This window comes from Grus americana, chromosome 9, assembly GCF_028858705.1.
Source record: "Grus americana isolate bGruAme1 chromosome 9, bGruAme1.mat, whole genome shotgun sequence".
NCBI classification, from domain to species: domain Eukaryota; kingdom Metazoa; phylum Chordata; class Aves; order Gruiformes; family Gruidae; genus Grus; species Grus americana.
The window spans coordinates 27,572,037-27,595,062 of record NC_072860.1 but is presented as its reverse complement, the minus strand read 5'-3'; the positions used below and the strand labels follow the sequence as shown (position 1 = coordinate 27,595,062).

Here is a 23,026-nt window from a genome sequence, read left to right as displayed (position 1 = left end):
AGCGGCGTTCTGGAGGCAGTTCGCAGCAGGAGTGTCTGCAGAACCTGGTGTCCGCGTGTCAGGTTTGGTGCCACCATAAGTAGAGTGCCATCGGGTTCTCGGCCGTGAACTACAGGCTACCTTGCTAGCTTTGACTTGTCCATCCTCGGTGGCTACGTATAGTGGACAAAGAACTTGGACTGAGAGGGAGATTGTGGTAGTCCGTATGAACTTTTTATGGTATAATTAGCTTTATGGGTGGGGTTTTAGTCTTATTTTTGCTGTAGAATTTCTGGACTGATATATTTCTGGTTCCTAATTAACCTTCTGTTGCTTTTATGCTGTTTTACCACACCGTAACAGTGTAACAAATTTCGTAATAACAAATTGCATCTCTTCTGCACTGTTCTGTGAAAGAAATCCAAGAATTTTGGCCTCTTCCAGACCTGAAGAACTGCCCTCCCTTTTTTCACTCTGGTCTTCTACTCTTCGTAGTCAAATTTAACATGGATACTCTGTGCTGGTTTTCTGTACCCTAATTTTATATCACGATATTTTGGAATCTATTGGTATATTCCACTGATTGTTTACAGTAGGACTATAAACATTTACAGCTGGCTAATAACAGATACTTGCTAAAAATGCAGGTGCTGAAGTTGACTGATAGAACCATGTGGTATAAACAGGGACATCGGAAGCTTCCTGGCAATTTCTTGCTCATCTGAATCAAACTGTCAGAAGCTTTTTGTAAGGATGAGATTATAATTTTAATTGTCAGCTCAGTCATTTTGCTTCTGAAGACCCCCAACGGGGGTGTTTCATGTATGACTGACTCATGCCTAGGAGCAGGTGATCTAAAACTGATACCCCGGGGCATTTTGAGTGTTAAGGTGCTCTCAAGAGACTGGACTGGAATGCTTTGGAAACACTACAGAAGAAACCACTACAGCTTGTCTACAGATGAAGCACTCAAATCCTTTTTTTTTTTTTTTTTTTTTTTTTTTTTTTTTTTGTGAATCACTCAAATACTGTTAAGAATTTAACGTTACTACTAATGGATTTAGTTAGGCTTGTGTTTGGTAATATTACTAGTAAAAGATTCATTTTAAACCACACAAGTTCACACAAAGTTGACCAAAACACATATATTGTGTTGATCACACTACTCCTATTGTCTCTTGCAACTTTTTTTTACATTTGAACTGAACATTCTCCACCCCCCAATATTCAATGTTTTGTTTGGTTTAACATCGTTTTTTTTGAAGAATGCATTTGCTCCTTGTTCCTTTAATGGCTCGGTGTGGCAGTACTCAGTGTGTTAGCAAATGCAGTGACAGCACGTTGTTCTTGTTGAGGATCATTTGCCAGAGGTACACTTAAAATTTTCATTTAGCTGACTTTTTGTAGTAAAGCTGGAAGAGTTAATAAAATTTTCATCTCTGCAGTTTTTTTCTTCCCTAAGTCTTGATTTGATTTAAAACCCGCTGAAATGAAGTGGAATACTTTCAGTAAGCTTTCATTCAGGCCATAAATCAACTATTGTGCCTTGTTAAGTAACTTGACTAAATATTCCTTATCTCCTCTTTACTATCCTGGGCCTCTCGTTACTTTGTGCTGTTGGCATAAACTAGCTGTTCAACATACTATCTTCTGGCCTTGCAGGGTTGACAAATCATTTCCTCCCATATGGCAAACGTGTATCAGAAGCCAAACGTGCCTTTTTTTTTTTTTTTTTTTTTTTAAAAAAATCTCTGGTAGACCAAGAGATTTAATCTGTCTTGTTAGGTGCAGACTGTTTCATTTTTATATTCCTTTTAGGTTAAAGTATTGCTATTGTTTGTACCTGTGGTTAACCTTGAAAGCCACCTGGGAACCTGAGCTTTTGCAGAAATTGGTTACCTACCCTTTGGGATTTCGTCAGAAGAAGGGGAACTAACCATCACACAGTTAACTACACTGATTCACTTTAGCTATTCAAGTCTTATTCCTCTTAACTTGTTAATAAACTCAGGAATTTCTCTGGCAGTGCCTTTTGACATATGTGACACTGCATGAGGGGTACACTGTATTTGTGGTCTGAATTTGGAAAATTCTCGCAATATTCAATATAAGAAATATAAATAGATTTAAATACTAAAGGTATAGTGGTACTGAATGTCATGAGTGTGACAAGGAACAAAAATTTTTACGATGTTTAGACATGTGAAGAGGTATACAGGTATTATGTAGCAAGTCTTATGTCTAAGATCCCTTGTAAATAGATTCCTGAAAATGTTTTTACAAATCTAGCAGGAGGAGTTACTTGTTGGTTACTACCATGAGACTTATGCTCCAGACTCATGCATGTAGATGTTGAAAAATTCATCCATAAATAATAAAATATTACAGATAATGTAAACCTCACATTTTAACTTATGGAACCTGTATTTTTCCATATTTGTGCTTTTTCGTGTGTGCCTTCTTGAGTTTGTTAGTTCCTGCCACAATGGCAAAACTTAATACCATGGAAAATGCTTTGTTGTTGAATTCGCCTAAAATAAATCTTCCTTTTTGCAACATGATTTCTTAGGAAAGCCACAGCAACTACCTGACTTGATAAAGTCTAAACTTGTAATAAACCCCTATAGTGACTGGGCAGTGCTAAGGGCATGCTGCTCTACCCTTAGCTACAAACCTACACAGCAATTTGGTAGAAATGACGTGTGATTTCTTGTCCTAGGAGACTGAAAATGCTGGAAATGGGGAGTGGTACATGCTTTAAGAACTCTGTCACCATTTTAAAAATAGGTTTTGAAGGGAAAGAACACAAGGCAAAAGGTCACTTTAACGGATTTATTTTTTTATGTGTCTGTTTCTGTTGAATATGTAGTGATAAGGTGGGGTTGAGTTGGTGTAAAAATCACCGAGAGCCAAATCTGGATGAAATAAAGAGGTAAAGAACTAACCTCTTCTTTTCTGTATGTGCTTATGGGCAAACAGTCCGTTATTCTAATTATATACCATCGTATGTGGGTAACCTGGGAGACTGCACATCTTCTGACTGCTCTAGGAAGCATGACTAATGAGCGAGACATTATAACCAGTGTGGAACTGTGATGTATTTTCAGAATGATATTGGTGTGTCATCTAACTCATAAGAAGAAATCGGTTCACACAGTGGTAAATGAGTGTTTTTCATCACGCTGCAGATGTTCTGAGCGAATCTCAGGTGTGTGCTCCTTCAGCGGCTGCTTGGCGGAGACAAATAAATATAACAAGCTGCCGAGAGGTATCAGCTGGGCATGGGATTCAGTGAGTCCCTGGGCTTCCCACTCATCATTTCCTAGCAAAAGGAAATCGTAGTGGTTTTCACTGTAGGGAGAATGTAGAGCACGCAATAAGTGCTGGAATTTTTCTGTCTCTTTATGCATTTAATGCTACTTCTAGGTAGCTCAAGTTGCAGTGTTAAGAAGTGCACAAGAGCTGGTCTGTGCTTGGAAGTGCCGTGTGTGAGTGCTCTGAAAAGAAGATATGAAGTTCACTAGGAAATAGCGTCTTCAACTTTTTTTATTGAATCCGTTTTATAAATGATAACTTTAAGGTGTACTTATTAACCAGGAAAAATCAGAATTTTGTATAATGCCCCAGTGGTTTAATATGTTCTTTTTAATACTTGTAAACCGATCTCTATATTCTGCCCTGATGGTGGCATCATGATGACTTGGATATGGCTCAGGCTTGTGCGGAGAGCCAGCAAAAGGGCTAATGGTGTTTAGGTGAGACCCTGGTACTGTGTTCATCCTCTGTACAGCAGTGAACTGGAGAAAAAAAAAAAAGTCACAGACAAGTCTTGTCACAGTCTCAGAAAGCCTTGGGGAAGTAATCTCTCCCTGTTAGATTCTTACGTAAAGGATGTTGAAGCCAGTGTCTTCCCAATAGGATACGTACTCTTTGCTACTGACTACTGATAGCTCAGTCCCACTCTTGATGTGTTAAAATTCTGGTGGTTCCAGTTTTGACAAGGGTTTATCTATTAACATGATGAAGTGCCAAGATTGGTTATTAATACACTTGACAAATTTGTTCACAGAGATAACTATCTTCTGAACTCAGAAGAGTGATTTGTGAGGTGCAAAACTCTGCAGTAATGCTCAACCTTTTCCCAAATTCCTGATAAAATGAACTTTCTTTTGGTGAGACAAAATTCCTTATCTGGAAGAGGCTGAAACAGCAGTCAGTGGAAAGTGCAAAAGACAACACGAAAACTGCAATTTTGCTTTCATGCGTACTTTTCATGTATATTTCATTAAAAATATTTTCATATTTAATAGGTAAAATTAAAATTTAAAGTTACATTTAAAAAGTTATCATCACAGTTTTTACCATCTGAGAATCGTGCCGCGTAATGCAAAAACGGCCTTGAGAGAAGTTTACTGACTAGAAAGCTCCAGCAGCAATTCCACATCGGTTTAGGCGTGCCTCCATGAATGGCTGACTTCGGAAAGTAAAAGTAGTTCATCTCCCTCGGTGCGGGTTTTTGGGCAAGGTATGTGTCTTCGGTTCTTTCTCTGCTTATTGTTGGGACAGTTTATATGCTGCGGTTCTTGAGGTTTTCCATTTCGGTGCTCACAACCATCTGCAATTACGGGACTAGTCCCTCTGTTGTGCCCTGGCTGGTTCCAACGCCGAGTCCCTGCTCAGCATCACGTACAATGGCAAAGGCCGGATTTACCCGTTTACTGGGGGGAGAGTTGAACAGGTCATTGTATAACTGAACTCATCGCGGACAGCACGATCGCGTATGAGGGGCTGATGTAACGCTTAGGTTTTATTTTATTGTAACCTGGTTATGGTATTCGGAAATTGTCAGAGAATTGAATTTGTGTTTAATATCCTGTATTGCACAGTAGATGTCAGAAAATGGTGTGCTGCACACTTGTTTAAGTTTTTCTTTCCTCTAACGGGTGGTTGCTTATTTCTTCGCACTCTAAGCTCGAGTTAAAACTTCCAATTGCTTGGGTATAGAGAGTTACTCTCTGTTTTGTGACCGCTGGTTAAAAGCAAGAATGCAAGAACAAACCCATCAAGAAGTTTTTAATAAAATAACTTTTTATGCCTCCGTTTACCTCCACTTTATAATTTAATGTGAGATTTGTAAGCTTGATCCACGGTTGTAAAATAATTCTGAGCGCAACTGTGAAGCCTTAAACAGTTTCTTTCAGTCCATACACAGACAGAATGTCTTGCTGAAATCTGTAGGGGTTCTGCTTTATTATCTTTCAAAGTCAAATTTGAAAGTTTTGTGGTTATTTACCGAAGAAGGTTAATATATTGTGTGCACGTGTGTACAGGACAAGGCGTTCCGGAGTTCTCTATGGCCACATAGCGATGACACTTGGGTCGGACCAGGGGATGAACTCAGGCTAATCCTTGAATACGGAGACACCTATTTTCTCTTCTGTTCTTGACTGCCTCTTGCACTTGACTCTGCTTTTAAGACTGCAAAACGGGAAAGTGGCTACCCTGAGAAAAATCTGGGGTAAGCGTGTTTGACCATGGCTGCGTTCTGAAGGATTCTCTGGTAAAGGGAAGAGGTGAGTATGGGATGGATGAGGGTGGCTTGCTGCTCTAGATCACTGGGCTCTGTGGATTTGAAGGCTGGGGAGCTCCTCATCAGAGGGAAGATACGGAAAAGAGATTTCATGTTTGGCAAGAAGGAAGTAGTGAAAAGATGGGTTTACTCGGATTGTGATTGTTTTAGAATTCAGAGGAACAATTTAGTTTCCGTTTGCATTCAAAGATGTAATAATGTATGTAACAGAGTTGGCTTCATCAGCAAGATACTTGTCTAGTTTGAAAAAAAAAAAAATCCAAACACAGGCAGTGAAATATATTTGTATTATGTTAGGGAAACGCAACATGTTGTCTTACTTCGTGTAATTATATGGTCTCTATTGTACCTGCAAAGTCTTGAAACCAAGAAAATTTCTGTTTGGGAAGTATACTCAAACATACACCTTGGGAAACTTCTATATGAATTTGGTGGTGCAAATTTGTAGTATAAGTAAAAAGTCACCTATAAATTTGCCTTGGCATCATTTCTTTTTTATGCACTTATCAAATTACTCCTAACCTCATTTTTTTTTAACTGAATCAGTATAACTCTGCTGACTTCTGAGAAGTTATTCCTGAGTTACGCTGCTCTGACAGTACCAAGTATGACGGCTCTGACTGAGATTATGTAAACTGTAATTACTGTAAATGAAATTAGTAGCTGGATTGGTAGCTCTGGGAAATGGAATCTTGGGTTTCTTCAAAGACAAGTTTTGAAGCGCGTGTGACAAGGCAGTCATCTTTCCATTGTTGTTTTTCAGACCTGTTTCAGAGATTTACCTTTGCCGGAGCAAAAATTATCCAAGCTGCCTTCATAATACATCTTATATTTCTGCTGAGATAACAAAGATAGGTAACAATTAATGCAAGATTTGAAATGACTGTCAGCCTACATGAGCCTTGATAGAGACCTTCACAAAGAACCTCTTGACTGGTTGTCAGAGATCGTTTTCCTTTGCTGTCACGTTGGGCTGTATGCCAGCCTGCAGTCCGGAGGTGAATGATTCTGTAGCGACACGTGAAAACTATTAAATAGTCTTGTCTGAACTTGAATAGTCTATGCCGAACAGAATATAAAATGATAATTATGAAGAAGTTTGTGGATGATATGATGTGCAGTGAGTTTGACTGTGCATTTTGTACGTATTCCATGCCAAATTTATGAATGAATACTCAACTTCTTCACAGGGATGCACGCTGACTTGCCTGTTGGAAGGAATGCAACATGCTGAAACGAAAACAAGCAACTGTTGGCTCTGAGCAGGTCCTAGAGTTTCATGGAGCTGAAAATACTGAAGTGAAACCTTTTCATCGACAGTATGTTCCAGCCTTCTCTGGGCATACTGTCCCTGCTGACTCCGGGCAACCAGGGATGCAATTGCTCACTCAAGCTTAAACGGGTCCTACCGGGACTCGTGGAGGGGCTGTGTAGCATATGGCCTGCAAAGGTTGAGTTATTTCTTCTGATCTTAGCTTCTGTGAAACGCAACGGTGTAAACTTGAACAACCATGGTCATTGCTCTTAGGACAATGAGTATATTTTTTTTGCTGGCAAGAATCCCTTGCAAGATCTGCTTTATTTTCTCATACTATTCTTTTCGTTGCCAGCACTAGTAGTTAGCCCGTTATAATTCAACTCCCACTCTGGGCAGGCTTCCTCCTGTGTTCACTAAGAAAGCATGCTGGCTGCAAGGATAGGATGTTCATTTTCACAGTTCATGTGAACTGTAGGACAGAGGACGAGATCGCAATGTTCTCACGATTCTCTCTTAATGCCAGCATTTAATGATCCATTGCACTTTTTTCCTTTGTGCTAAATACCACCAAAATAACATGTTTATTTTTCTTCCTTCTTATGATGATGAGAGTAGACAGAGTGCAACTGTCTTGTCTTCTCCACCTGTTCTTTTGTGCGTGAATGACCAGAACATACTGATAATGTCCCTTTGCGCTCCGAGGCTGCAGTTCTCTACTAACCTTGTTATATCAGATCTCGGGAATGGAAAGAGGAAGAAAATGTGTCTGTACTTCTGTGCAAGCTTCTTTTTTTAAACCGAAAGATCTTCAAATACTGCCCATTTGGGAAAGAATAAGAATAGAAAATGAGCATCCAGTTTTCCATGGATCCCAAAGTTTTGATTTGTTCCTGTTTGATAAATTGTCACTTTTTTTCCCTCAAGGTGTAGTTAACAGAATATATCACCTGCAAAACCAGATTTGAATTTATGTAACTTAAGGGGATGGACTTTTCCTTGCTAGTCGGTGACAGCGATCTGATTCCGCTCCCAAATGCGATCAGACAGATTTTATTCTCTCCCCTCCTGCCCTCCACCTCCAGGACATTTACAGGTGGGCATGGGTAAACTTTCCTAGCGAGGTAATGCCAGAAATGTCTTCAGGGTTTTTATAAGTTTTATCCTTTTTTTAGTGATCATAGTTGAGCCCAAACAACTTGCTTTTTAACTACCAGATGTTCAGTGTTGGTTTTGGCAGAGCTCTACAGACCCAGGTTTCTTTATCAGGACTAATATTTTCTTGAATTTGCATTTTGATGCAAATGTGTTGTAGATGATCTATCTGATAACAGTAACTAATGCACACTAATATTATGGCTTAATTTTTATTTTTTTTTTTACTATAAATCATTCTGATTTGCTTTTTAAAATTGAAGCAAAGGCTGATGTAATGCTTCTGCCATCCTTTGGTTTTGTAAAATATTTTTTGATTCAAGTATTATTTATTTACTCATGACAATGAGTCACCAGTAGACAAATAGATCATTTACTCTGCTTGCAGTAGGTTAACAGTAAGTGTTGAAAACTGACAAAGGGACTTGTTTTTAACAGTTTCGTATCATTGTAGTTGTACTTTTGAGGATGGAAGACTATAGTAGCTTGGCTATCTAAGCTAACAGAAAAGAAGAAGGTTGTACTGTAAGCTGATGTTCTATGTGGCATTCCTTCTGCACGTGTAACAGGGAGGGAATTGGATTCAACTGTCTGTTATTTCTGGATGGTTCCACTTGTTTCATTACAATTGTGGGAATAAGTCCCGTGTTGTTGAAAGAACAGTGTTTAAAATGTATTTATTTACACTATGATAGCTGCGCTTGAAAAATAAACAGGTCAGAAACACTGCTATAATGAAAAAGTTCAAAAGGTAAATTTTAGAGGCGCAGAAAAACTTGGAGGTTAGCTGTCTGCCCCTTTGACCTGGGCGGCTGTGCTCGCCGTGGCTCACACCAAACATGTGGTGTGGGTCGTATCCAGAGCAGCGCGTGCAGCTGTGCACAGCTGTGCAGTGGGGGAAAGCTCCCTGTGCCCAGGGGCACCCTCCTCCTCCTCTCCTGGGAGCAGGCAGCGGTGGTGAAGGAAACGCTGCGTCGGTTCTCCTGAGCATTATCACGGGGCTGTGTTTTGGTTTGGTTTTTTGTTGTTGTTTGGTTGGGGTTTTTTTTTCCAAAACACACATACAAAACTTGAAGCAGTTAAGATGAGAAGGTTGTTCAGACGTTAGCAGGTGCTCTGAACACCACCCTGAGCAGGTGGTGTCTCTGCGCTTCCAGGTGACTGCAGGAATCGTGCCCGACCGCAGCCTCCGCTACAGCCCATGTGGGACCAGGCTGAGCCGGCGGTGGAGCAGTCTGGCTGCCAACTGCGAGAGCAAGGCTCTGAGGGTGGGGAATCCCATAATGGGGGAAAGCCCCCGCCGGGTCAGCTTGGTCGGATGAGGTCTGGTTTCGTTCCCCCTTTTTCTGGGTGGGACAGAGCGAAGCCCCTGCGAGCGGCGGTGCCCCTTCACCCTGGCTGTGGGACGCTGCTGTGCGGCCGAGGCAGGGGCTGGTTCAGCAGCGCTGATGCTGGCTGTGAAAGAAGCTCTTTGTCCGCAGTGGTGGGAAAATGGGGGGGGTCCCCACTTTATACTTATACTTCTTGAGTTCAATACTCTTGTACATAACCATGAGCACGTATCATCTGTTGCTGTTCACTTTTCCCCTTAGCCCAGATATTCTACTCATGCAGGGTCATAATCTCATTTAAATAAGCATAATTGAAGCGCAGATGTGACAAATGTTAATTTGCATTTTTAATGGGAGGGAGGGCACACAATATATTTGTGAGTCCTGATAACAGTAAGCTTTTCTTTCCCAGTCCCAGATTTAGGATCTCTTGGTGTCAGGTTTGAAATAAAACGCTGAAAGTTGTCGCTCGCACTGTAATTTCAAAATGCGTTATGTGCTGTCGTGATGAGGCACCCTGGAAGACCAACGAGGAGGAAGCATGACTAGAGTCTGCAGTCTGGTCAAGGCAAATCCTTACGGAGGGTGTTGGGACAGCGTTTCCTTCGATTCTCCTCTGTAAGACCATCGCTTGCAGGCGTCCCAAGGAGCGGGAGGGGAACCTGAGCAGAGCCACCAAATCACGTCCTTCCCACTCTGTCTTGTGGTCAGCAGTGTTCTGGGCCCACAATCTGTTGGGTGGGGGGGGGTTGCTGAAAGGAAAGGGGGAAGTAAGGAAAATAAATGCATGTTTTCTCTGGCATATTGTGGGTCAAGCTGGGAACATGGAAGCCTAGCGCTAGTCCACAACTTCTTTCTGTCTCCTTAAGTCTTCCTTAAGAAAAATATAGGAAAATAATCTTGCTGGCTTGACATTTTTGATCATTTTGATGCAAATGTCATTGCCTGAGTACATAGAAGTAGCATCTGGTGGAAATGTTTTTTTGTGAAGTTTCTCTTTAGTTCTTTCAAATGCCATTGTCAATCAACAGGGGCCTAAATTCCAGTTGGTGTAAAAATAATGGACAGGAATATATTTTACATGTGTATTTTTTATTATTTGCTCAGCACCATTAATTAATTTAGTGTTGCAGAAGTACAGTTCCATGAACATGAGTGTGAAACTCGGGGCAAAGGGAAACGAGCGTAGCTAATTGGGATTCACCTTTTGCAAATATCTGAAATGAAGAAATAGATAAACAATCTAAATGGAAAAAATTATGGTAAGAGTAACCAAATATTTAGTATTTGCTGTTGGTTGACTTCAGAGAATTTCCCCTTCTGCTTAGGTGAGCTCTCCCTTGCCCTTTCCCACGCGTCCTTGCAGTTGTGCGTAGTGCCCGCGCAGCTCGCCGTGCACCCTGTGGCACCCCACAGGGACAGGGTGCCTGCCTTTTCGGTCTTGTAGCCCCTAAGCTGGGTGTCCCAATGGAACCTTAAACTGAGATTTTCACGGCGACATATGTTTTTTGGAGGATGAATTGAGTTCTGTGTTGCATCTGTGAATGAACACTGGATTCTTAAGATGTTTATGTAGCATTGCATGTGAGCTGATATTGGACACACACGTTTCCACACTATTTTATGAATGTTTTATGAGTATTATTTTGAAAGAGTTGCTCAAGTGGCTTATACAGTGGCCGGGAGATTAAATTCTTTCCATTTGAACATCTGATATGTCAGTCTGAAAAATGTGATCATCATCTTTGAAAAGACTTCCAGCACGTTTTTAATTTAAAGCTGAAACGAAGAGGTTGCTTAGTAGTGCAAATAACACTTTCTGATTATTTTATTTACATCTCTAGAATAAAAACCCTAACAATGGAACTTAAAAACAAACAAGATGAATTAAAAAATGTGAAAGAAGATTTGCGGTATTTCCAAGAAGAAAAGGAAGCTGCCTATAAGCAATCACAAGTGCTCAGGTAAGAACCCGTAAAGGAACGCTGATGCTGTGCCTCCTGCGAGCGTGTCCGGTGAGTTGAGAGGGTTCGGTGGAAGTGCGGGCGCAGGCAGGGAGGAGACCCTGAGTGAGAAGAGTGTGTGTAACCGTCCTGGCGTTTCGTGCTTTTCCTGAACGCAGCGAGATGCTGTAGCGTTAGCAAATGTAACCAGAAAATATCACTGCTGATTGCTGATGTTGTTAGCGACAGGGTAAGTTCTTTACAAATTTAAAAGCATGAATTAACAGTTAAAAGCAAGTGTGTAGCGCTTGCTTGTAATGCATTGGAAAGAGTATTTCTTATGTGTATTGTTTATGAAGAGTCAGCATAAGCTTGGACATAATCATTTAAACGTGATTAATGTGATTTCTCAATAAAAAGCATTTGTACAATTGTCTGTACGGTTTTCTTCATTTATACATAAAAGTTCTAAATTGACATTTAGAGGGGAGAAACTTAATATATATTCAATATACAGCATATTTCATACGCTAAATTATTGTAACCCAATATAGAATAAGTTGTCATATAACAGAAAAGTAGTTATCAAGTTTACTTTAGTTCCCAAGTTTACTGATACTATTTTGTCATTTTAAAAATGTATGTCTAGTATTATTTTTCTGTCTTGCAGAAATACATTGGAGCACCATTGCTCAACTCTCAACAAGGCTGTCTCACTGTTTCCTTTTATTAGAAGTGAACTGGACAGTATTAAAGAAGTCATCTCCAGTAACCTGGAGAACTGGGCTGCCGTGAAAGAAGAAATTTTTCTACAAATAAAAACCGTAAGCAAAGAAGCTTTGACAGGTAAATCAACTTGCAATAATTTTGGGCAAGATAAAATATTTTTTGGTAGTTGAGTGTAACACAGTAAATTAGAAGGTAAAATGAATTAGATAATTTCTACTTCTGATATAAACTTGTCCAGATCCAAAGCATTAGAAGACCCTATCTACTGCTGGGGCACCATGCGAACTGAGTTGAACTCAGACCAGTTCCTGTCGGATTAGTGCTCAGTTAGCCAAGTCAGACTGAAATGGAAGTAATATAAATACTTACCATGACTTGAAACATAAATAGTATACTTACTATGATTCTATGATACGATTGCAACACAAAGACTTGGAGATGTTTTACTTTGCATTGTGTCTGCTATTGCCAGTTTGCCGCACGTGCTGACGTGCGTTCACGATACCATGCGGCAATGATATACTATCCTTCTGTGGAGCTGCTCGAGGGTCCTGCAGCGCTGCCTCCCCGTTGCATGGGCAGGCTGCGCCTCTTCCCTTGACCAACCTACTGGTGTACACCTTGGGTTGCTTGAATACGAGCAAACCTGCGCCCAACGTGTAGCAACTGCTCCCTCCTTCCGTTTCTGAATGGGAACAAGTAATACCCAAATACAGCTGTCTTTATCTGAGGGGTCTTTGGGATTGAAAGGGGCATGGAGCAGCCCATGGGACTGAGAATAATTCACTTGGCCCACAGCCCACTTCCTGCTCAAACAAGGGCAGCCTTCAGGAAAAGAGGAGCTGGGAGCAAGGTCACAACCGATGGCTTGTTCGTGAAGGTCGTGCTCAGCCCTCGGGCTGGCGGTTGGACTTGAAAACTCAGATTTATTCAAGGATACCATTTTTGCTCTGCCTCAGCTAAGAGATTAGCTTTGCTGAAGAAAGTGTGCAGTAGTGTAATTACAGACTGTAACTTCCAGAGCACCCAAACAGGCCCTGTGCTGACTTTTGCAACTTTAATAGTCTTTGGACATAATTTTCATATATGTATTCCTTTCCTTATAGTTTTTCAGTGTGCTCTGTGTGTAGGAGCTGAGCTGCTCTTGACCCTGGAGGTTAGCTTTATCAGGGTTATAAGGTAGCGAAGAAGTAGGTGAGCTGATGTCACACTTTCTGTCCTTGTGAGAAGGAATATAAGGGCGATGTGCGTCTCCCAAATAGCTCTGCTGGTGACACCGCGTGAACTCCAGTGCAAATGCACAGCTTAAGTGAAACCTGCGTGCGCGGGGGATTGCAGAAAATATATAGCTTCATTGTAAGTAATAGTTCCCCAGTATCCTATGCTTCCTGTGAAATCAGAAGTAATTTTTAATGTTTTCAATGATTGCTTTGTCCGGACTGGGAAGAAATAAGTGGGGCAGCTGTGCCGCAGGAGCGAGTAGGCACGCATCCCGCTGGGACAGCGCCTGGGTCCAGACAGGGAGTTCAAGGGGGTCCGGAGCCTGGGCAGCAGAGAGCCCAGAAGGGAGGAGAGCTCTTGCCTGCTGAAGATGAGCGTGACTGAAAAAATCGCTCTTTAATATCCAGTTTTTGTAAGAACAATTAATTTAAATGTCAGTGTTACTATTGCACATTTTGATTCATGACTTCATCTCCTAATTGGACCGACTGTTGTACGTCCCTGAAGATTCCTCTCTTCCTGTGCTCATTCTCTGCCTACTTCTAGCTAACACAGGGAATATGAGCATGAGTTTCTGCAGACATCTTCAGGTTCAAAGTGATTCATAACATTAGTAAGACTTCTTTTCTGGAGTATCCCTTGTTTTATTTGCTATAATACTGCAAATATGGAGGCTATCTGTATGGAAACAGTAGTGCAGCCGTTCACGTTCTTTTAATGATTATATGTACCATTATACATGCTACCTATCCCCGACTGCATTCAATATATCCCACTGAGAACAGTGCCGCACGGTGAATGTTACATACATCCTTAAGTCTGGCTTTCTAAATCAAACCAATTTAGTCGCACATAACTTTTTTTTTTTTTGTCTGTGAGTGCCATTCAGAAGCTTTAGTGTTCTGCTTTATGAGTTGTTCATTGTTAACATATGGTAACATATATAGTAATTCTTTTGTTTTACCGTACTGTTTTTGCAACAAGATTTTCAGAACTCGTTTTTCGTTCAGATTTTGAGAAGAAAAATGTTATGTGAGGTGCTACTCTTTATGCCTAGACCAGTTTGCTTGGATAGTTTGGAAAGAGCTTATAGAAGCCCTTGTGTTATTTAGCCTTGGTTAATTAATGGCAAGTAAGAAGTATGAGAACTTGAAGTCTTTTGGTATTTACATCATTTAGTCTAACGATAAATTGATTTAAGCATGGACTAGCTGGGAAAGATTGTAGATAATGTAAATTTTAAATTCTTTCTGTGGTGTAAATGTTTTTATGTAGGCAGCATATAAATCATATACGTGTATTTTAATTTGATTTTGAGATCTTAGAGGAGATACATATTATTGCTTAGAATAAAATTGGTATTATTTGTCAGTAATATGTGTTTGACTAAGTACAAGTTATCTGTGTAAGGAGGTATTGCACGAAGTGCTGCTTTTGGCCCGCTATGTTCTCAGCAGAAGTATTGCTAATGTACGTGGCTTACGCTGATCCATACCCCAACTAGGGTTACAGAACGCTGAACTCCTGCAGTTGTAAATCAGGTGTAATACTTTTTAGTGAAGAAGGTAACTTTGACAACAATCTATATGATTTTTTTAAAAATTTTTTTTCCTCCTCAGAAATACCAAAATTGAATCAAAGATTAGCAAAATCTCAGAGAGAGAATGAGAGCCTCCAAGAAAAGGTAAAACATCTGACGCTGGTGGCTGACACGGTTGAGCTGAAAACTCAACAGCTTCAAACGTCTCTTCAGCAAGGGAACGAGCTACAAAGTAGGTGCCGTGAACTACAAAAGGAAACATTAGGTAAGAGAATTTTGACATTTCAAGCAAACTTCCAAGGAAAACGAAATGCAAAAAAAATTTTCTTAAAGCCCCTACGTTGTGGCTGTTACTGTGAGAGCACTCAACAGCTCAACTCAGGCCCAAATAAAACGCGGGTGTTGTGCAGTCAGGAAGACCGTACGTCATTCTGAGGAGTCTGTCACCCTGCGGGGAACACGAGTCAGCTGGGAGGGGGGACGGAAATTAAGGAAGGGAGGCAAACAATGAAGACGGTGGTAATACAATTATGCTGTTCCTTGTCAATCTTATGTAAAACATCAGGGAGAAGGCTCTGAGATTAAAAGCAGAGCTCTCATTTTGACTGGAAGGCCAGGCAGGATTTTTGGTTATCAGCAACAGAACTGAAAAGGAGGTCAGGCTAAGCCAGTCTCTTTTCTCCTAAATTCATTAAACTTGAGTCTGCCTAATGATTTGCTCTTGATAATTTGTCTCAAGACTCTAGAGAGTCCTCTTGAAAACTGTAAGAGCAGTGATAGCACTTGAAATGATAATATCTTGTGAGCTTTGTTGAGACAATAACACATTACAGACAGATTATTTATATTCATATCTCTTGAATCTCTTTTCCTTTCAAAGCAGCACTGTGTTCATAGTGCTGCCTCAGAGACTTTTTAAGACCTTCAGTGTGTCTAGAGGTGGTGCTGTTCTGGGCACGGCTTTGAGTCATCAAATCGGCGCAGCAATTACCGTGCTGCCTTATGCACAGTATGTAACATCAAAGTTAAAGCAGTTGCATGCAGTGCTAGTCATAATGAAGGAATTTCACTGATCCTTCAATACCAGTGATAATATCAAATGTGAGACTGCAAAGGAGAAGACCGCAGGTACCGTCCAATGAGTTACCAACCCATGTTGCTGAGGGCAGTCTTTATTTTTGTCACTGTATAACAGTATTGTTAGGAAAGCTCCAGCAGTGATGTCTTTGAAAGGCAGAAACGAGCGGATAACTCTACAGCATTTTCCAGACAGTGTCAGTATAAGAAATAGACTTAATATGTCTGTCTTCTTGTGGTATTTATTAAAAACACTAATTTTAAATGAATGCAAAATCAGTTAGATTTTGCTTTGACAAGGTTCTTCTGTGGACTGTTCACAGCATCCACTTCTGGTTTTTGGGGGGTTTTTTTGTTGTTGGTTGGTTGGGTGTTTTTGTTTTTTTCCTTGGGGAACTACTAACTGTTTGACTATCTCAAAAAAACTTGCCCATGACATTTTTCAGTAGGTTCATTGTCTAATTGTAGCTATCACTTGTTACTTAGTCCTCTGGTCAGAGTAAACTCTGGCCGGCAAGGTTTGGGGGGAGAGTTGCCTTAGAAGAGTTTAGTTGTCAGTCATTAGCCACAGTATCTCATTTGGAAGACCTGAGTGAATGGAGAGAAATGCATTAATTCTATTTAAATTTCCTTTTTCAAGACAATCTTGACCACACTGTTAGTGTGAAAATTTATACCTTTGTTTGGCTTGCATGTAAAGTCACTGGGAGAGATTTTTTTTTTTTTAGGAGACATGAAATAAAATGCTGGTAGAACATAAATGGTATCTGCTGTGTTGACTTTTTGCGAGAAAAATGAACGATCTCAATATTACATGTACATTACATATATATAATATGTATTATAGGTCTCTGATAAGTGCCTGGGTAAAAAAATAATAATAAAAAAGCCAAAACTCCAAATAAGCTCAAGATAAAGTCACTAGAAAAGACAAAACTGAAGGAATTAACTAGTTGCACTGGTTAACTAAATCACATTGCTTCTCCCAAGAGCAGGAGGTCACCTGTGACTCCTCATGTTTTACTTGAAACTTGTTTGGAAAAGACCCTAAAAACACATTCGTGTCTTTTGAAAAGACAGGTGTGTTTCTCCTCCTTTAAGAGATTCATGTTTTATCCAAATAATCCGTGTACGTGTACAGCTGCCAGGTTTGACTATTACGATGCCGCAGTCAAAAATTTGGAAATTAAAATATTCTATGTGGTTTATTTCTTAAAGTATATAATGTTCACTTTCTGTCTTTACTTATGCCGAAGTAACCCTGGAGATTGAGCTGAGAGGCTCTTACTGTACTAGAAATCGCTCAAGCGGCTGGTATCGCTCAAAAGAAGATAGCCAAGGTGACTGGCTCAAAACCAGCATGAGTGTCGTGGATAAAACCGACAGCAACGCTCTATTGCAGTTGATTAGGCTTTCCTTTTCTGCCAGTAGAGAAGCACTCATGGAAAGAAAGTTTGGTCTTCAGTGTGGTCCTGTGCCATGCAAAGAAACTCTCAGAAACTTTGTTCATACAGCAACGGGCGTATTCTGCTAGAAGTGCTGATAATTGCCACGATCTGTGTGTCCCTTTGGGGATGATTGTCTCATGCTCCGTTCAGAACCCATGCACCAGTGTTTCGGTACGTGCTTATGTAGTGTCATGTTTTGGCCACGCTGTTACAGTCCTTAGGAAGCAGTGGACATAAAAAACTTGTTTTGCCCCAATACTTGGCTTTCTTCTGGGTTCGAGAGAAGTGGAAAACTTATTTTCACTTTCTTTGTAAGAATATCTTATCTTCTGTCCTTGTATAAATACACGCAAGTAGTGAGTGATGTCATAAGCAGTTAGATCATTTATTATTTACCTTTCTCTAGAAATCTGAGTTTCTACAATTTTCAGAATGGATCTACTACTTGGCTGCCTTGAGGAAAACATGATTACCTTTGATGTGCATGTTTTAGATGGAAAAAATAATCAAAATACAACAATCCCAATGCATAAATAGCTCCTTCTCAAGTATACTTTGGCATTTCACTTATGTTGAAAAGTGATTTAATTGTTTTATACAAACTAAAAAAAAAAAAACTTGCAAGGCATGAGTTGTCTGCCGATGTGCAGGCTGTTGTAGTTCCTTCCTTAGTGTAAGCACCAAGAACAGTCCTTCAAACAATTTCCAGAACTAGATTTTCCTTTTTATAAGGTGCCATGTTCAATATAGCTCAGATAACTTTGCACATTACTGAGTTAATTTTTTCTGGTGAAGTGGCTGTACGTGGGCATGTGAATTCAGCGGTAGTTCACATGCATTCTTGGGAACTGGAATGTTGGCACTCGCTGCGGTTGTAGAAAGTCTAAAGTCCGTTTAATTCAGTGTCCTGCCCTCACTGCTGAAAAACATGGTATGGTTCAAAGGAAGGAGCAGGAACTCTAAAATAGCAATTGCAGGATAATCTGCCTTCCTTACATGTCTTGTCTTGACCTAAGAGGTCCTTGAGCCTAATAAGGCAATCTTTTCAGCTTTGAAATAGGCGGTTTAATACCGGTACATAAGGTATCTGTATCGTTACATTTATGCTGCTGTGAAAACTACCCTTCGTTAGCGTTCAGTTCCCTTTTTGGTTTTGTAAAGCTGTTTACTTCAGAGGTTCCTGTAAATAATGAGTTCATAGTTTGTTCTCGTGCGTTGCAAAAATACACTTTCAGTTTCCCCACCTTTTAACTGCATGGGGAATTGCCTTGGTCTTATGTTAGAAGACCAGAGAAAGATGCTTGCAGTTGGTTGTTGCTATTATTTTAAGATTATTTGGTGTGTTAGATGTTTTTGTGATGCTTGCATGGCTTTGTGGCCTATCTTCTCAAAATCTGAACTTACTTCCTTAAGTCGACGTGTTGCATCAGACCATCACGTCCAGCAGTTAGTTATGTTTAGGTTCTCATGTCTAATCGATAAGCATAACTTCGGGCAATAGCCGTAGTGTACATACATGTGTACCACATCATGAGCAGGTTCAGGCTAGCTCACAAAGGGCATCTCCACTCTTTGTGCTGAAAAACCTGAGCTTACAAAGAAAGTGCCTGTTCTAGAGGCCCTTTTCCACTCTGTGGATCATCTTGCCTTTTTTTTTTTTTTTTTAAAGTATTGCTGTATTGCTGCATAAGAAAACCAAGATTGCTCAGCATTTCCTATCAGATGATCACTATTTTCAGTGGCTTAGGATATTTCTGAACTTAACTAATCAATGATTTTTGGATATTAATTGCAGTAAAGATGTTCATAGCTTTCACAAGGGTGGGATGGCTGGAGAAGTTGTTGGATTTTACATTTAAATCTTACACTGTAAAAGGTTTGTTGAAAACCCCATGAAACTTCTGTTCTCTGAAAAAGGACTCTGAGAGGGGAGGTTTGACAATTTTCTTGACATAGAGAACCAAGTTAAACTGGCTTCTAAGCCTTTGAAAACAGCGAATAGACGTTTGTTGGTGGGGTGGCTAAGCTCTCGGTGGTTTATGGCTCTCCAGAATACACGGGCTGGGCAGCCCTTTCCCAAGCCTTGCTCGCTCCGTGTGTCACGAGGAGATTGTCTCTGCTGCACGCCCCTGCCCGGTGGCCCCGGGGAAGGGAAAAGCCGGGATGGGGCAGAGCCCAGGGCGGGAGCGCGGAGGTTAGGGCCTCGTGACGGGGGTATCCGGGAGCTTGGCTTGCCGGCTGGAGCACAGACCGAGCGGTGAAATGCCAGTCCCGAATAGCTGGAGTTCCTTCGTCCTGTGTGGCGACAGACGCAGGAATCCTGTGGGGAAACAAACAGTATGAGATTATATCCTGAACGAGTATTTTGTAATGCACAGTAAAGGCATGAAGAAGCAGCTGATATTTTTACAGGTTTCACTGTGGCTCACTAATGCAGTTTGAGCGTTGCACGGTATGTACCTTATCCCGCGTCCTAGCCTGCACACCGTCGTTCTTCAGTGAGCAGCATGGGTAGAGCCGGTTCCTTTTTGGTTTGAGACCCAAAGTCTCCTGTCCCATTCTCGTTTTGAATCATCCCCCAAATCCATGGTCACTGCGGGGTGTTCAGGAACAGCGTTCAGAGAAGGAAACGGGAGGGATGCACCGAAAGAAATAACTCGATTGGGTCAGATAGTTGTGCTGTGTGGTGGCTGGGAAGAGGGTGCTCTCGGCAGTGCGTGCCGAGAAAGAGCTCATGAGCGCGTGCCTGGAGTCAGTGTCCTTCATCTCTCGTGTGGCTTTCTCCAGGCTTTCTGCAGTGCAAGGAGAAGACGACTACAAAATGCCGTATGGTAAAGCACAGCCGGTACAGAAGGAAAAACAACAGAGCTTTTCCTTTTTCCCCTCTGGCCTGGTTCCAGATGCATTTTAAGATTAACAATGGTTTGTTGTGCTGCGTGTCCTCAGCTGAGCAACAGCCCCCATGTCCTTCCCAGGCACTTCGGTTCTAGTTTCTATTCTTCTGTTGCCAGTGAATCGAGGGAGGGAGCGTACAGACCGTGCTTTCGACGGTGGCTAGCGTTTCACTGGAGCAGATCAGAGGTGGTCCCTAGCAATGGGACTGCAAACTGCCCTCTCCCCATGCTGTCCTGGCGTCTCAGTCTCAGGCGCACCACGGCTCACTCTCACCTCTGTGCGTCACCAGGAGCTCATAATGTTTTTACCAAGAGAAAAGTTGGTGAAAATGTCCCCTTCACCTGCTTCTGATGAAAATTTTACTCTGTGCCCATAAATCTTGTGGATTTATATCTGTATCGGCACTGCTGGTAGATTTTTGTTTCTACGCTTTTGCATTTTCTGTTCCATATTTATGGTTGAAGAAGCTGTACGTTGTAGTTTCTGTAGTGATGGGGTCAAAGCCCCCTCTGATGGCTGGGCAATGAGTCCCACTGGTACCATGTACCACGTTTTGGGCATGTGTCCTTGTGCCCGTATTTCTTCCACCCTGCCTTGGGCGCCTCTGGGCGCGAAGAGCGGCCACTGACTCTTCTTCCAAATGGCACTAACAAGACTTGCCTATCATCTAGTAAGCTTGTTGACCTCTGTAGGAAATTGCAAAGTAAAGACATATTAATCAGTAATCCAGGTGGTGAGTATCACACCTCTAATGGTAAACTTACCATTAACTCTCCAAAATTACTCCTTTCATCCAAAATCCTTCTCCGAGGTGATTTGGTTCAGCTCTCACCAGTTATGCCGCTCTTGGAATTCAGCGTTAATGTGAGCAACTATTGAGCTCAGGTTTCGATGAGAGAAAAAACTCAGGATTTATTGAACTAAATCATTATTTTTCACTTTGTGACATAGCTGAAAGTGAAGGCATGACTCTTGAAAGAAACCTAAAATGTGAGTATATTCTGAAAAAGTTTTATCCATGCTTACATATTTTTTTTTTTCCACTGCTAGCATTGATAGGAGACCTAGCCAAGAGCTACCATCGATGGTTTTGTCTTTTTCTTATTTTTCCCTGCCCACTTCAGAGGAATATTTTGGAAGCTGCTTGTTTATGTTTATAAAGAGATTTGAAAATTTATAGTGCTCTACCACATTCTCTCCTGCTCACTCGCCCTTTTAAAATATGATTCCAGAGAAGAGGCTTTTAAAAAAAAAAAAAACAAAAAAACCAACCGTATGTAATGGGTTCACCGAAAGTTATCTCAGTGGTTAGTGTGACTGTGTGGATTCTCAGGCATCTCGGCAGTGTAATACTTGAGCAGAAGGGTCACTGTGACCGCCGCTCATCGTGCTCTGCTGTTTGACTCACTATTTACTTATTTTGCACGTCAGGTTTCTTTTTTAAACTGCGTATAATAAAAACTTGAAATAGCAGGCATTTTGTGGAGAACACACAAATAAAACATCGTATGTGGAATTAATACAGAATATTAGGACCCTGCAAAATCTTAATGAATAGCTAAAATATCAGCTAAGCAGGCTGATGTTTTATGGGAGGCATTTTAAAAATAATTTTTATGAATAGAAAAATATAGCAATTACTTCATAATAAATCGGTTATTAAGAAACAGTAAAATGTTTGATGTGGATATCCAGAAGGAGATTTCAAGGCAGAAAGACTGCTGGCTCAGACATTTTTATTCTGCCCCTCCTGAACAGATCAGTAAAACACAAATCCATCCGCGTTTGAAGAGGTCTGTCTATATGGAACTCATTGCTGAATTGGGGTAATAAAGCCAGCTAATGCAGTGATGATAAAAATGTTCTCTTTGAAATACAAAACATTCTTTTCTTCATGAAACAAACATCAAATATTATGTGAGTTTGCCATTGTATTAAAATAAATTAGTGGGAACAAACAACACTTTTTTTTTTAATTGCCTCATTTGATCTTAGTGAAAAATCAATTCCAATTAGTGGATTTACACCATCTAACATCAGTGTGTAGGAAATCAGCCAGATCTACTGTGTCCATGATTTGAGGGGGTTTTGGGTTTTTTTGGTTTAGGTTTTTTGTTTGTTTTTCCCCCCCACAAACTACTTTGAAGCTAATATCCCTCTTTGGTACTGAAATAGTTCAGTGCTCCAGGAAAAAAACCACCTACCAGGATTTGTGACTGATTTGTTTTGAAAGGGCTTTCCTTTCTGCAGCCAATATTTTGATTCTTGTTTTGTGTATTTATCACAGAATTGTAAATTACTGAATATTTCATATGATAGCAGTCACTTGCAAGAACTGAACCTGAGTGTTAGTTTCTGCTATTGTTTCTTGGTTGTTGTGCTTCTCATGACTTTCTGAAAATATATCTACTCTACTCCGCTCTGGTGAGCCCCCCTGCAGTGCTGCGTCCAGCTCTGGGGTCCTCAGGACAAGAAGGACATGGAGCTGTTGGAGCCAGGCCAGAGGAGGCCACGGAGATGATGCGAGGGCTGGAGCACCTCTGCTCTGGAGACCTCAGGCTGAGAGAGTTGGGGTGGTTCAGCCTGGAGAAGAGAAGGCCTCTGGGGAGACCTTAGAGCCCCTTCCAGTCCCTGCAGGGGCTCCAGGAAAGCTGGAGAGGGGCTGGTGCCAAGGGCAGGGAGTGACAGGCCAAGGGGAATGGCCTGAAGCTGCAGGAGGGGAGATGGAGATGGGATGTGAGGCAGAAATCCTTCCCTGTGAGGGTGCTGAGGCCCTGGCACAGGGTGCCCAGAGAAGCTGTGGCTGCCCCTGGCTCCCTGGCAGTGTTCAAGGCCAGGTTGGATGGGGCTTTGGGCAACCTGG

At 41.2% G+C, this 23,026-nt stretch overlaps 1 protein-coding gene and 1 long non-coding RNA gene across 8 annotated transcripts in view; both read left to right on the top strand.

Annotated features, from left to right (window-relative positions):
• LEKR1 (leucine, glutamate and lysine rich 1) overlaps nt 1–23,026 on the top strand; it is a 94,475-nt gene that overhangs the window by 45,146 nt on the left and 26,303 nt on the right. For all 7 annotated transcript variants that reach the window (XM_054835302.1, XM_054835298.1, XM_054835300.1 and 4 more), the window contains 3 exons: nt 11,155–11,274; nt 11,924–12,099; nt 14,823–15,008. In XM_054835302.1, coding sequence (XP_054691277.1) covers nt 11,155–11,274; nt 11,924–12,099; nt 14,823–15,008 — 482 coding nt within the window. The remainder of the gene's footprint in view (nt 1–11,154; nt 11,275–11,923; nt 12,100–14,822; nt 15,009–23,026) is intronic.
• Nucleotides 5,384–8,636, top strand: LOC129209957 (uncharacterized). The gene is made up of 2 exons (XR_008578267.1): nt 5,384–5,552; nt 6,333–8,636. It is a non-coding gene; the product is annotated as an uncharacterized LOC129209957 (long non-coding RNA).